At 46.3% G+C, this 13,419-nt stretch overlaps 1 protein-coding gene and 1 long non-coding RNA gene across 3 annotated transcripts in view; one reads left to right on the forward strand and one right to left on the reverse strand.

Annotated features, from left to right (window-relative positions):
• The window catches only part of JAZF1 (JAZF zinc finger 1), a 325,309-nt gene extending 318,339 nt beyond the window's left edge, over positions 1-6,970 (reverse strand). Inside the window, exon 1 of one of the 2 annotated variants that reach the window (XM_028119376.2) lies at positions 6,776-6,970. In XM_028119376.2, coding sequence (XP_027975177.1) covers positions 6,776-6,890 — 115 coding nt within the window. In that variant the 5' untranslated portion in view covers positions 6,891-6,970. The remainder of the gene's footprint in view (positions 1-6,775) is intronic. The other variant, XM_028119375.2, reaches the window with a different exon arrangement.
• Positions 6,971-8,820: 1,850 nt separating this feature from the next.
• LOC114221235 (uncharacterized) overlaps positions 8,821-13,419 on the forward strand; it is a 36,499-nt gene continuing 31,900 nt past the window's right edge. The window contains exon 1 of the long non-coding RNA XR_003611709.2: positions 8,821-9,122. This is a non-coding gene — a long non-coding RNA (uncharacterized LOC114221235). The remainder of the gene's footprint in view (positions 9,123-13,419) is intronic.

Genomic DNA, 13,419 nt, shown 5'->3' on the forward strand with positions numbered 1-13,419 from the left:
TTTCCAAACAAATGTCCAATAAATTTCTGACATTTGCAGTTTCTGATTTTCACGTTCTAAATAAACAACATGTGCTATTTAACACTTGAGCAAGGTCTACATGGAGCATATCTATTACTTCATCATGAAACAAAATATATTATCTTAAATCCAGCAAGTTCAGTAGCATACAGGCCATGTCAGCACTGCCAAAATCTGAGGGCAGGGGTCAGGATGGGTGGGGGAGAGAAATATAAAGAAATGTGGGGCCTGGGGGGCGCCTGGGGGGCTCAGTCACTAAGCGTCCGCCTTGGGCTCAGGTCATGATCCTGTGGTCCTGGGATCGAGCCCCGCATCGGGCTCCCTGCTCCACAGGAAGCCTGCTTCTCCCTCTCCCACTCCCCCTGCTCGCACTCCCTCTCTCGCTGTCTCTCTCTGCCAAATAAATAAATAAAATCTAAAAAAAAAAAAAGACTCACAAAAAAAAAAAGAAAGAAAGAAATGTGGGGTCTGGTTCTTGTCCTAAAAGCAAAAGCTAGAAAGAAAGGGAGGATATTTAAGGGGTTTGATAGCATTGTCCTGTTTCTCGGATCTCAGTCTAAAACATGAGGCCTTTGGCTTCGAGACAGTCCTAGGAAAGCCCCTCACATCAAATGTCACCAGCTTGCTCCAGCTGTGAGGCTTCTTCACTGTCATCACTGGGAAGAATCGGGTTTTCCGAAAACAGCCAGCAGTTTGCATCTCTAGTACTGTCACGACGGGAGAGGTTTCCAAAATATAGGCATTCTAAAGGAAGCTATTTTCCAAATATGAAGGCTTTTGTCAACCAGTCAGTTGCAGGCAGTTTTTCTGTCTGCGCATCTCAGTCACACATCAGAGAACATGGACACTACAACAAGAAAACAATCAGAAGCTTGTGAAATTTATGAGATCGAATGAATGTTCACTAGCAACAGTCCATAAAGGGTGAGCTGACTGTTTACAGGTGAGAACTGGCTCAAATGGAAAACTGGTTTTGGAGAACGCTGTGAGGTTTTAGATTTAGGGTTCCCCTACACTGTGTGTGGTATGTAGGCGCACTCACGCACACGTGTGCACTTGAAGCCTCACCTGGCTCCATACCTGGGACCTTCTTGGGAACTATGGGAGGGAGTAGCAGGGCACCTTGCCGCCAAGCCACAGGGTACAGGCAAAGAGCAGGGCAGGCAGTGACAGGCCTTTCATTCATTCATTTATTCCTTCAGTCATTCCTTCTCCCCACAGGAAATGTCCTCATAGGAATGTGCCCACAAGCTCAAAGCACAGTGCTTCTTTCTAATCCTGGGTTTTTCCAAATAAATACAGGCCACAAGGAAAGGCCATGTTGGAGGCCACTGGCCTTGACACCACTTTCCAGTCCACAGTGGCAAAGGCCTCTGCCAGCATCTGAAGTACCTCTGGCCACAGAGAAGAGAAAGTGGCCAGAGCCTGTAACCCCAATGCGGGACTGCTGAAGGGTTTTCCATTTCCTATGCACAATCTTTCCTGGGAAGGGCCTCATGATTTCACATAGTTGTAGGTGGACACAACCCACATTCTGTTAACCTCTACCGTAGACTTTCATAGTAGGATTACAAACAGACTTATACAGTAAATACACAAAATGGCAAGAAACTGGGCGACTGCACTGTAAATGAGGACTTTACACTTAATCCTCCTCAGCCACTGCATGGGGTAGGTGCTATTTACTGTCTTCATTGTCCAGAGGCAGAAACTGAGGCACAGGGAGGCTGACAAGTGTCAGAGGTGTATATTCAAACCCAAACATGCTGTGTTCACTCTGCTGCCTCTCAAATGATCCTCACTTGGAGAGTTCAGAGCTACTTTCAAAAGAAGGAACACAGACCAATTGTGTCTAGAGGGGAAGTAGGGATGGTATTATCTAGTTCTTCACCCATTTGGCAATTTGGCATAGGCCCAGCTCTACCGGTCTGAAATCCAAATTCCAGTTCACACTTGGCCAGCCATGGAAACTTAAGGCAAGTTATGTAACCTTTCTGTGTCTCAATCTGTTCACCTATAAAGCAGGGATAATAAGGGCCTACTACCTATTACATATACCTACCTATTCAGCATACTATGGTGCTACTTTAAGAAGATAATGCAAATATTTACTAAACTACTGTTGAAGCTGAATTCTACACCATTGGTAGTACAATAAGTACCTTATTTTTCTGTCCAGGGACTTTGACCTTTACTAATTAGATGGTTTACAAATCTACCCTCTGAAATGAAGCAGCATGGATTTTTCCTCTTGGTTTTGGAAATGAGGAAACTAAGAAACTCACAAGAAACCTGCTGACATTCAGTGTCAAGAACCACCAAGTCATTATATTACAAGTCATTACAGCTACTGTAAGCCATTAGGTCAACAATACTTCATCTCCTAATGGGGCCTCTTCAGGAAAATCTGAGTCAACAATAGCAAAGCTGAGGCTCCTAACATCTGGGGAAAGCTCTAAGTGACCTTTTAGTCGAGTACCATCACAAGAATAACTCAACTGGGTCAGATTCTCTGTTCCAGTCTAAGAGGTGCAGTCTGCCTTGGGGCCTTTGCACTATCTATTCTGTTTGCCTGGATCCTGATGTTCCCCCTATGTCCTCATGGTTAACTGCCTCACTTCTGTCAAGGTTTTGGATTACCTCTTAGCTTCTCAGTGAAGCCTACCCTGACCAACCAATTAAAAATTCTAACACTTCCTCCTCTCAATCTACCTTAGCCTGCTCTAATCTCTCTCTTTCCCATAACCACCTTCAACATCCCATTTAATTTATTTTTATGCTGAGTGTTTACTGTCTATCTTCCACCACTAGAATATAAACCCCCCAAAGTTGGGATCTTTGTTTGTTCACCAACAAATACCAAGGGCCTAGAACTATGTCTGGTATAAAATAGATACTAAATATATATTATTACATAAATAAATTTAACATGCAGAGGTACTTTTACAAATGTACCAAATAATCAAATCTAGTAAGAATGATTAAACAGTTCCCTTTCTGAGACCAAAAGTCAAAAGATTTCTCAGCACTGAGATGCACGGACAGAGCAGGCATTTCATGAGTCTGTGACATTGACCTTCAGTGCTAAATTTAGTGCCCTTGGTGTTTCTGTGATTCCTAGTTACCAGTTTAGCTTCACCTATCTAGGTTGTGCATGTCAAGAGTGTTTCTACAAACTCAAGTATCTACTCACAGTAAGAAGCAAACAAATCTTGATCAGCTTTTCCTGTCTCCAGGAAACGGAGCTGGGCTATGAATGAATTGAGAGCAAAGCTGATTGAGAAACACTTCACAATCGCAGGGCTATGGGATTTCTAGGCAATTTCAGCTGAGGGGAGGGCTTCCGCTGTTATACCAGGGTTGTACAGGGAGACAGGCTACTCCAGTACTAGACCAGCGATGAAAGGCAAGGACCAACCCAGGAACACAGAACACAGGTGCTGCGCTCCTCCAGGAAGAAGAGAGCTAAGACAGAGGATGGGGAAAATCACACTTCCCTTGACCCTACAGCCCCAAATCCTTGTTCCTATGGGTACAGGAAAATGGTTAAAAACAAGAGCTAAATGCACATATGTAACAGAATAGAGATAGCTTTTCTCTACTCACTGCACTTAATTAATCTGAACTAAGTATTACAATTATAATGAAAACTGTGGGCCTTGCACACCAAAGGCCTTGAAAAATCTTCAAACAAGAACCACGCCATAGTCCCACAAACCTTCCTGTCAACACTGCCTAAGGATTCTGACTAGTAGTTAAATAGTAATAACTCAGAAAGGTCCCCAAGATGGAACTACCACCTGAGCATATTTCTAATACTCTTATGATTACTAAATTAACAAGCTCTGTGAAAAAATGAAAGACAATATTAAAATAAATCTTTTAGTAGTCCTTTCATGCATCTTTTTCATGTGGCCACTCAATAACAAGGACAATCAGAAAGTCAATCACTAAAAACAACCGTCTGCCTCCGAAAATTTATAGACTGAACCACAAACAATAAATAAATATCCCTTAATTCACATAGAGAACTTTCACTAAATGCTTGGTCCAATATATCTGCACTCATGTCCCCTCATCAAGTATATTTATGTGTCACTGCCTACTAATCAGGGTATTTTTACTCTTCTCCAGGTCAATTCTTATTTGTGCATACAGGCCTAATCAGGATATTTTTACTCTTCTCCAGGTCAATTCTTATTTGTGCATACAGGCCTCTCTTTAAAAGCAAAGGGCCTCTGCTCAGCAAAGGCACCCAATAGTTTAAATTCATCTCTTCCCTCTGGGAATTTCAAGTGTTTGTTCATTTTAGCATTTATCTTCCATAAAGCTGGCTGGTTTTAAACTAATTCCAAAGTACAGTCATTGTTAGCCTTGCCACACAGTGTGCCTAAGTCATAACTATTGTTATAAACTTAATTCTTCAATATTTTCATTAAAAGACTAGCCCTTTGGGGATGACCATTACTTAAAAGCTGAGTTTCAGAAAATTTACAGAACCTTTAAAAATGTTTACCCAATACTAACAATTTCTACAAACTTAAAAAGCTCTTTTGATCCACCATTTAAAATCATCTACTTGATTATAAACTAAATCCTCAAGAAGAATAACTGCCTTTGACACATTTTAATATATATAACTGATATTTTCTTTTAACCAGCTAGTCGCAGTAGGCAGGCAATGCGGGAAAATTATTACTCACCTTACATTAACTATAGTTTATCCTAACTCTTAGTTAAAGTGAATGGGATAGGCAATGACAGCCCTCCCTAAGTAGGGAAATATTATCTATTTATATATTTATGTAATACACATTTATTATTTGTTTCTATTATTTTCTGTATATTGAAAGGAAAGGAATTTGAAGTTACAAAATTTCTATTGGAACTTTGCATTACTGGAGTTTTAGTATTATTTTAAACTGCCCATCATGAAAATCTGATTTATCCTTTAAGTACCTTTGGTTATGGCTATTCAATCATGATATGAATCAGCAAATTTGCTACTCCGTTAAATTCCTGCTTTTAAGACTACCAAAACTTGCCTAGTTTTTCTCTCACACCTCTATCAGAGGAGATGGCAGAAACTATTATACCGATGTTTTTAAAAGTTTCAAAACCTGGACAATTATTCATCAGGATTATTTCTTCAAAGACATTCGGTAGACATTTTCAATGATTACTTCCCATTCCAGATGCCCCTGCCCCTCATATCCTACGCTAAACTAGCAATCAAAGCTTAATAAGCACCCACTGTGTGCAAAGAGAAAGATTATACTAAGCAAAGACCATAAGGCTCGGCCTCATTTTATTCGTGCATAAATACACAGCAGTCGTGATTTATTCTCACAACTTTGTAGAGACGTGAGTTGCATCCACATGGATGAATCCACAGCATTCATTTGGAAATGGCTTTCTGGGGTTAATTCACAGGTTCTCCATATTAGACAGCCCCGATGGGACATCACGCGGTCCTTTCACCTTCCAGCCCACGCAGGACAACTCGTGGGCACCAGCCACACCTTCTGCAGGTGGCTGGATCGCCAGAGGCAAATGAGCCCGACCCATCTCCCCACGCAGGAACTCCGGACAGGAGTATGTAAAAGCGTGCAAGGACTTCTGAGAATTCAAGGACTTGTTGAAAGGCCCCAGGGTCTCGGGCAGGAAGGGAAAGCAGCCAGCGACCCCTCCCCCGCAGCCACCGAGTCCCCCGCGCCCCAGGCGCTGCGCAGGCCGCCGCCACGGATCCCGGGCGCAGCCGGCGCACCTCGGGCCTAGCACCATTGGAAAGGCAAATCTCAGAGCCGGGGCACATTTAAATGCCCGGCCACGGCCCCGGGAGATTGCTCTCCAGCAGACACAGCCGCAGGGGCCTCCGGGGCCGCCCGGCCTGAGGCGTTGGGTGCGGCCCGCGGGCGTCCCCGGGACCTAAGCCCGCAGCGCCCCGGCGTCCGCACCAGGCCAGGGCAGGGACGGGTGGCCAGGGCCCCCAGGCCAGCGTCCCCGGCCCGGCCGCGGGCAAAGGAGGGCTAGAGCCGCGTCCTCCGCCCGCGGCCGCCGGCTCCCGCCCCCTCCCGACGCACCACACCTAGCAACCCGCGCTGACAGGACGCAGTGGCGGCGGCGGCGGGAGGAGGAAGCGGAATGGCTGCCGCGGTGGAGCCACCCCCGCCCCCCCCCCGCTCCCACCTCCCAGCGGCTGCAGCCGCCGCGGAGCCCTGACAGCTCGAGCCCGGGCGGAAGCAGCGGGCGGCGTGCAGCGCCCGCCCCCCCAACGCCGCCCCTCGGCGCCTCGGGCCGCCCCGACCACCGGGCCAACTAACTCCGCGCCCCTGCCCAGCGCCAGCCGCCCGGCCCAGCCGCGCCCTCCGCCCCGCGCCCCCTCCCCGGCGCCCGGCCCCGCCGCCGCATCTCCCCGCCGCCCGGTCCCTCCTCCCGCCGCCCCCGCCGCGGCGCACCCCCCACTCCCACCACTTCGCCGCCGGCGCGCACGCCCCTCGGAATCCCCCAGCCCGGCCGCCCGCCAGCCCCGGCACCTCGGGGCGCCCGCCCCCTCCCCCACCCCGGCCCGCTCCCCGCCCCCCAGGCACCTCGCGCCTCCGCATCCCGTCACCCCCACGCCCGGGGCTTGCACACACCCTCCCGCCCCGCCGCCGCCTGCCTCCCTCCCGGCCACCCCTGGCCATTCTGGGGTTCTCGCCTGGGCAGGAGTTTCCGCGCGCCCGGCACCCCCGCCCACCCCCGGGCCATTTACCGATGTGGTTGTCCTCGATGTGCTCGATGAGGTCGGCCAGGGTGGGGAAGTGGAGTCCGCAGCCCCCGAATCGGCAGGTATTGGAGAAGAAGGAGGCGGCGGCGATGCCTGTCATGGTGCTACATCGAGAGCCCCCCTGGTGTCGGCTCTGCGAGCGCCGGGCCGGCGGGCGGAGGGAGGGAGGGAGGGAGGCAGGGTGGGGTGAGGAGAGGAGGGGCTGGGGGAGGGGGAGAGAGGCGGGGTGAGGGGAGCGGAGAGAACGGGACGGAGGGAGAGGGGGCTAGAGCGATGAAGGAGAGCGAGGAGAGACCGGGAGGCAGAGGGGAGGCGGCGGCGGCGGCGGCGGCGTCGGGAGCGGCTGGGGGAGGGTGGGGGTGGGGGGTGAGGCCGCCGCAGCTGGGAGGAGGGACCAGGGCGCGCGGCAACAGCTGTGCGGCCCCAACCTCGGCTCCTGGACCGAGGCCTCACCTGCGAGCTCCTGCCACCAACTTTATCTCTGTCGGCCTGCCCTTCACAGTTGGTAATACATGCAGTCTGTTTGGAGCTTCCCTGGTTATGTATATTACCTTCTTGATATATACACATCTATTAATTACACATGCATCCCGCGATGAGAACTCAGGGAGTTACCCAGGCCCCACTCGGGGGCATTTGTTTGCACTTGGCCACCTGTCTAGATGTGACACTGACATTCACAGGGGACCCAGGAAAGGTAATTGTGTGCACCTTACTCTTTAAACCTTTTTTTTTTTAAAGTCATTTTCTCTGGAGGTTTGTACTAACTAATTGATTTTAATGAAATTTCCCTCTAGGCCAAAAGAAAATCTTAGCTTTATTTAAATTTCAAAATAGATTTCTTGATTGTCAAGTGCATTTGCCCGTGTTTTACATATGTATCACGTTTGTTATACTCCCTGCTCCTTTTGGGAAAACAAAAACTAAAATGATCTCATTTCCCCAAATTAGAGCACCCCACTGCCCTATCTCAGGTCTGGGAATTGACTCATCCATCTCTCTGAGAGCAAGATCATCAGCAGAAAGGACAGTGCATTGGTTAAGGCTAGGAGTAAAAACAAGGTCAAGGGACATATTTACTCTTCATTTAAAAGAGAAAAGACTCCTACAATCAATCTTGATTACACATTTAAACCATAATGTTGACCAGTTAAACACTTAAGTTGAATTTGGTAGCATTTTGCTAAGAATCGGTTACTTTCTGGTCCCCAACCCCAACCCCAGCTACACTCATTTTTTTTTTTAAGATTTTATTTATTTATTTGACAGAGAGCACAAGCAGGGGGGGAGTGGCAAGCAGGGGGGAGCGGCAGGGAGAGGGAGAAGCAGGCTCCCCGCTGAGCAGGTAGCCCAACTTGGAACTTTGGGATCAGGACCTGAGCCCGAAGGCAGAGGCTTAACCGACTGAGCCACCCAGGCACCCCACACTCATATTTTTACCTGCAAAGTGTGCGATCTCTGATAGCACTTTCCCAGGTGCCTAAGGAACACAGCACATTATTGGCAGTTTATGATCCAACAGTGCATTTTTTAATACAGGTATACTGAATTTAGCACTTTTCCTTAGGACAAATTTCACTTACCCTAGGTGCAGATACATACAGAAATAATATTCCCCTCTCCATAAACTATATTCATCCCCCATGTTGTTACTAAGATTGTTAATATTTTTCATTTGCATTTTTAGAGTGAAGGCAGGACAAAAGTTTTACAATCTGACAGAGATTGGGGATGCTTAGTTCCCTCATCCATGGCATTTCCCCTTTTTCTCTCTATTTCTTCTTGCCCGGCTCACAAGGAGACAGACTTGTGCTGAGATAAGAGTTGTGCTGGATGAGGCTGGGGCAGTTGTGTCATTGAAGTTCAGTTTGGTGCCAGGAATGGTTTCCTGGGCCCATTTGTGGGTGGGGGCAGGGCCTGGGTGGGCCTGATAATGAGCCAGCGACCCGGTTGGCTGGAGACTGGAGCCAGGGCCAGACAAGGGTCTAAAGAGCAGGAGTTAGAATTCTAGAATTTTGGCAGCTGGGCAGTGCATTCAGCTGCCCAGTCTGGGAAGGCCTTCAGCTGAGAGCAGGCAGAATATCTGGCAGCCACACGCTACCCCAAGTAACAGGACAGGGCAATGCAGTGCAAAAGCTTCAGCCCCAAGCTGGTGCCAAAACAGTTTCCCCCAGAGATAAGTGTTAGGCACCACCACCATGCAGTATCTAGGAATTATCAAGAGCTTTGGAGAAGTAGCAACTCCGTCCTCTGGAGAAAAAAAAAACTGTCTACATGGAATTATTAACTCCAGGCAAGAGACTCAGAGACGGAAAGTGCCAGAAATGTGCAGGTAAGAGACAAGGAAGTACGGGGACTGGGTTTCACTCGTGCACACGAGTGCACAAGTGATAGGCCAAACTTAATAGAGCTTTTTAATGAAATAAGCCAGAATAACATAAATTTTTAATTTTTAAGATTTAAATTTTTTTACCTTTTTTTAGCTTTAAGATTTAATTTTTTTTTTACCTTTACCTTACCTTTTTACCTTTACCGTAATATTTTGTAAGGACTCATTTTATTCTCCACTCTAATTCTTATATGAACTGAAGCTCTACCTTTGGGACATTCTGTTCATTTTTTTTTTTTAATCTGCACACTCTAGGCATTTCTGGCCTGTATATTAGATACATAATCATGGTCTGTTAGATTTGGGAAGATACTCTGGCTGTAGGAACCACTGATATTGTAGATGTGGTAAATAAATTGAGGCCAGGGTATGGAGTGTGTTCTCCCCAGGCCCACACAGCGAGGTTCCTCTCGGTATTCATAGTGCCTTCAGTCAGGCATCAGTAGACAATAAAAGAACAAAGGTATAGTAACCACAGGCAACTTTCTAAAAAATTACAGTAGCTTGCTTACCATCATGTTCTTACATTTAAAAGTATTTTTTTTAGGGGTGCCTGGCTGGCTTAGTTGGTAGAGCATGTGACTCTTGATCTCGGGGTTGTGAGTTCAAGCCCCGCATTGGGCCTAGAGCTTACTTAAAAATTTTTTTTTTAATTTTTAAAAATAAAAGTCTTTTTTAAGGGTGTCCCTTCAGATAGTGTCAACACTAGGCTATAAAAATATAGGGAATAAACATTTCAGCCTATTATGTGCAAGAGAAAATGATGGCTGATATACCCCTACATTTACAAAAAACATTTGTCTGCCTGATTTGGGTAGTAAAAATATTTCAAAGGAAAGGGACAGTGAGAGAACTGAGAAGTCAGAAGGATAGGATAGTGGCTATAGCCAGAAGCATTCCCTGGGTTTAAGACCCTTTTCTTGCAAACCATTTGCCTTTCCCCAGAGTACTGTGCCTCCCGATGTGTAGACCCAGACAAAGTATGGACATAGTGGCCCCATAGCTTGGTACTTAGCATTACAAATGATTTGGGATCCAGTAGCAATCTCCCAAAATCCAGCATGGCTATTGACCATGGGCTGGTGCCCTGCCAGCCAAGTGTGAATCCATTGGTCTAATGGAGCCAGTCGAAGCCACCAGAGGATTTGGCTTCATGTAATTGGCCTCCACATACAGGGCTTGGTTAACTTAGGGATATTCTGATAAAACCTTGCACTTCCTGTGCCCAGCATGGACATCTGTTAGCACTACAAGAGGATGTATATGAACACTGGATTCTGTTTTGGTTTTTGTTTGTTTTGTTTTTTTAATTTTTTATTTAAATTCAATTTAGGTAACATATACTGTATTTTTAGTTTCAGGGGTAGAATTCAGTGATTCATCAGTTGCATATAACAGCCAGTGCTCATTACATCAAGTGCCCTCCTTAATGTCCATCACCCGGTTACCCCATCCCCCCACCCACCCCCCCTCCAGCAACCCTCAGTTTGTTTCCTACAGTTTAGAGTCCAATATGGTTTGCCTCCCTCTCTGTTTTCATCTTATTGTATTTTCCTTCCCTTCCCCAATGTTCATCTGTTTTTTTTCCTTAAATTCCTGGAATCCGTTTTGAGTTTAACTCTCCACACTGCCTTCAATTCTAGCTTTCTCAGGTTTTCTGGGCCAGGTCCCTCTTAGGTTGCTTTTCAGGTTTACTGGATATAAGCAGCTTGTAGTAAGTGCCGTGAAGCCTTCCTTTTACCACCACCACGACATAGACTGAGCAGATCAGGAACTCAGTCTTCTTCTGCTCATGCCATTCTATGGCCACTTATAAGAATGGCAGCTCTTGGGGCGCCTGGCTGGCTCAGTCGATGCGACCCTTGATCTCGGGATTGTGAATTGAAGCCCCACATTGGATGTAGACATTACTTAAAAATAAAATCTCAGGGCGCCTGGGTGGCTCAGTTGGTTAAGTGTCTGCCTTCAGCTCAGGTCATGATCCCAGATCCTCAGATCGAGCCCCGCTTCCGGCTCCCTGCTCAGTGGGAAGCCTGCTTCTCCCTCACCCACTCCCTATGCTTGTGCCCTCCCTCCCCCTCTCTCTCATTCTGTCAAATAAATAAAATCTTTTATAAAAAAATAAAATCTTAAAAAAAAATGACAGCTCTTGAAGACACAGGCTGCCACTTCTGCCAACAGCAACCTTTGTCTTGACAGGATGTTTTCTTTAGGCTTCACCTGCCAAGGAAGATGATGTCTATTCCAGATTTTCTTGTTTAATATTTATGCAACCAAATCTTCAAGTTTTTTGTATTGATTTTACTCCAGCTCAGAAATGAATCAGATTTACCTTGCTCTTTGGTGATTAACTCTCTTTTTGGTCCCCAGTCTCATTCTGCCTAGATTTAAGTGTTGGCCTTAGAATGAGTAATAGGGGTTCTCTAGTTGGATGCCTCCAGTGACCAGTCCTCATGGGTGTTGTCCCTTAGCCCTCTACCTGGCTGCTTCTGCCTCACTAACTATGTACATAGTTACGGCATTTCCATTTCCAGCTCCTTGCAGGATTTCTCCAGAACTAAATTAATGAAACATTCAACCAATGGCTGGAGTTCTAATTGAGCATCCTGGGTTTACTCCTGTACTACAGTCTGCCGTACTGCACCCGGATGATAGCGCCAAATCCAAATCTGATGGGGTTTGGCCACCTAGCCCAAGCTTTCACTATGGCCATAAGAGCAGCCAGCCAATCACGATTTCATTCGTTCCTTCAACATATTTTGATTGAACATCTATGCAAGCTCCTGCTACACAACCCCAGAAGGCATTACTTATATAGGCACTGCATGGACCGTGACCCCAGGATTTGTACATCCGCCTAGGCTGATCCACTGGGCAAGATACGAGGGATACAATTTGAATAAGACAAGTACAGTCTCTCCTCCAATGAGGGAACACCAAATGCTTTGCAAGGTCCTCCTGAACCGGTTCTTAGTGCCTGCCGTGTCAGCTCAGGGCACTCTACATACTGCCCTGTTGGCTCAGGTGTCTGCCATTTCCCTTCTTTCCACCTTGGGCTCACTCAGGTGATCACTCTTGTTGCTCTTGACTGTAATCAGTCACTAAGGCACTACTGCTTGAGAAAAGACTGCACAGGCTTTTTGCCCAGGCATGTGTCCTTAGGCATACTGCTGCTGACCCAACAATGCCCAGTGTTGAAGATTTTCTATCCCTTCCAAGCTCCTAGCATCTTTTTTGTCCTAGCTTTTTGAGGTTTTGTCAGCTCCCACTTGGCAATCCTTCTCCTCTAGGACTCAAACAAGTATCAAGGGAGACTGGGTAGAGGATCAAGTTGGAAACACTGCTCCGTGATCTCACCTTCCCACTAGAATCCCTCAGCACCAAGCCTCACCATCAGAATAGCTTTCTATTCAATGATCTTCATAATTGGATCTCTACAGAATGCAGTACATATACTGGCAGTTCAAAATGAACCAAATTATCCTAGTTTTCAAAATGCACTCATTGTCCACCACAGGCCCCCTTGCCTTTACACATGTTTGTATAGCCTGCTGGAAACATTCTCCCCACTTCCACTCTCTTCCCACCAAATACACTTCAGCAGCTCAGCCTGTCACCTCCTGCAGGAAGCCTTCCCAGCATCCTGCCTCCTCTTTCATCCCAGCTAAGCTACATACTTATCTATGCTTCAGCCAGGCTCCCTCTGCATTAGATTTCTGACTATTGGCTTACTGATCTTTCTTCTCTAGACCAGTGGTTCCCAAACCTTTTTAATCAAGAACTCCATCAATTCAAATAAATAAATAAAACCTTTAAAAAAAAAACAAGAACTCCAATAAAAAAAATTTAAACCTTGATCCCATAAATATTTATATTTATAAGTTATATACAGGCACTCCTATTCAAATATAATATGTCTATTATAAAATAAATCAGACACTTTAAGAAGATAACTTAAAAAAAAAAAAAGAAATGGAAGGTCTAATATCTTCGTTCCACACCCCAGAGTATGTCTGGCTCCCACCATGGGATGAATGCATTCTACCTAGGAGGCCACAAGTCCTAGTCTCCTTGAGAAAGGGCACTATCTTTCATCCTGCCTGCATGTAGTGTTCAGTACAAGCTGTATGGGGGTATAGCTCAGTACTGTGATAAGGCAATGCACTAAGATTTCAGTTTTCAGTGCTAAAGCAATTTCTAACAATGTATCACTGTTCTTCTCTTACACAGCATCAGGAAA

This window comes from Eumetopias jubatus, unplaced genomic scaffold, assembly GCF_037043125.1.
Source record: "Eumetopias jubatus isolate StellerSeaLion01/CBP00866 unplaced genomic scaffold, mEumJub1_p1.0 scaffold_14, whole genome shotgun sequence".
Lineage (NCBI taxonomy): Eukaryota > Metazoa > Chordata > Mammalia > Carnivora > Otariidae > Eumetopias > Eumetopias jubatus.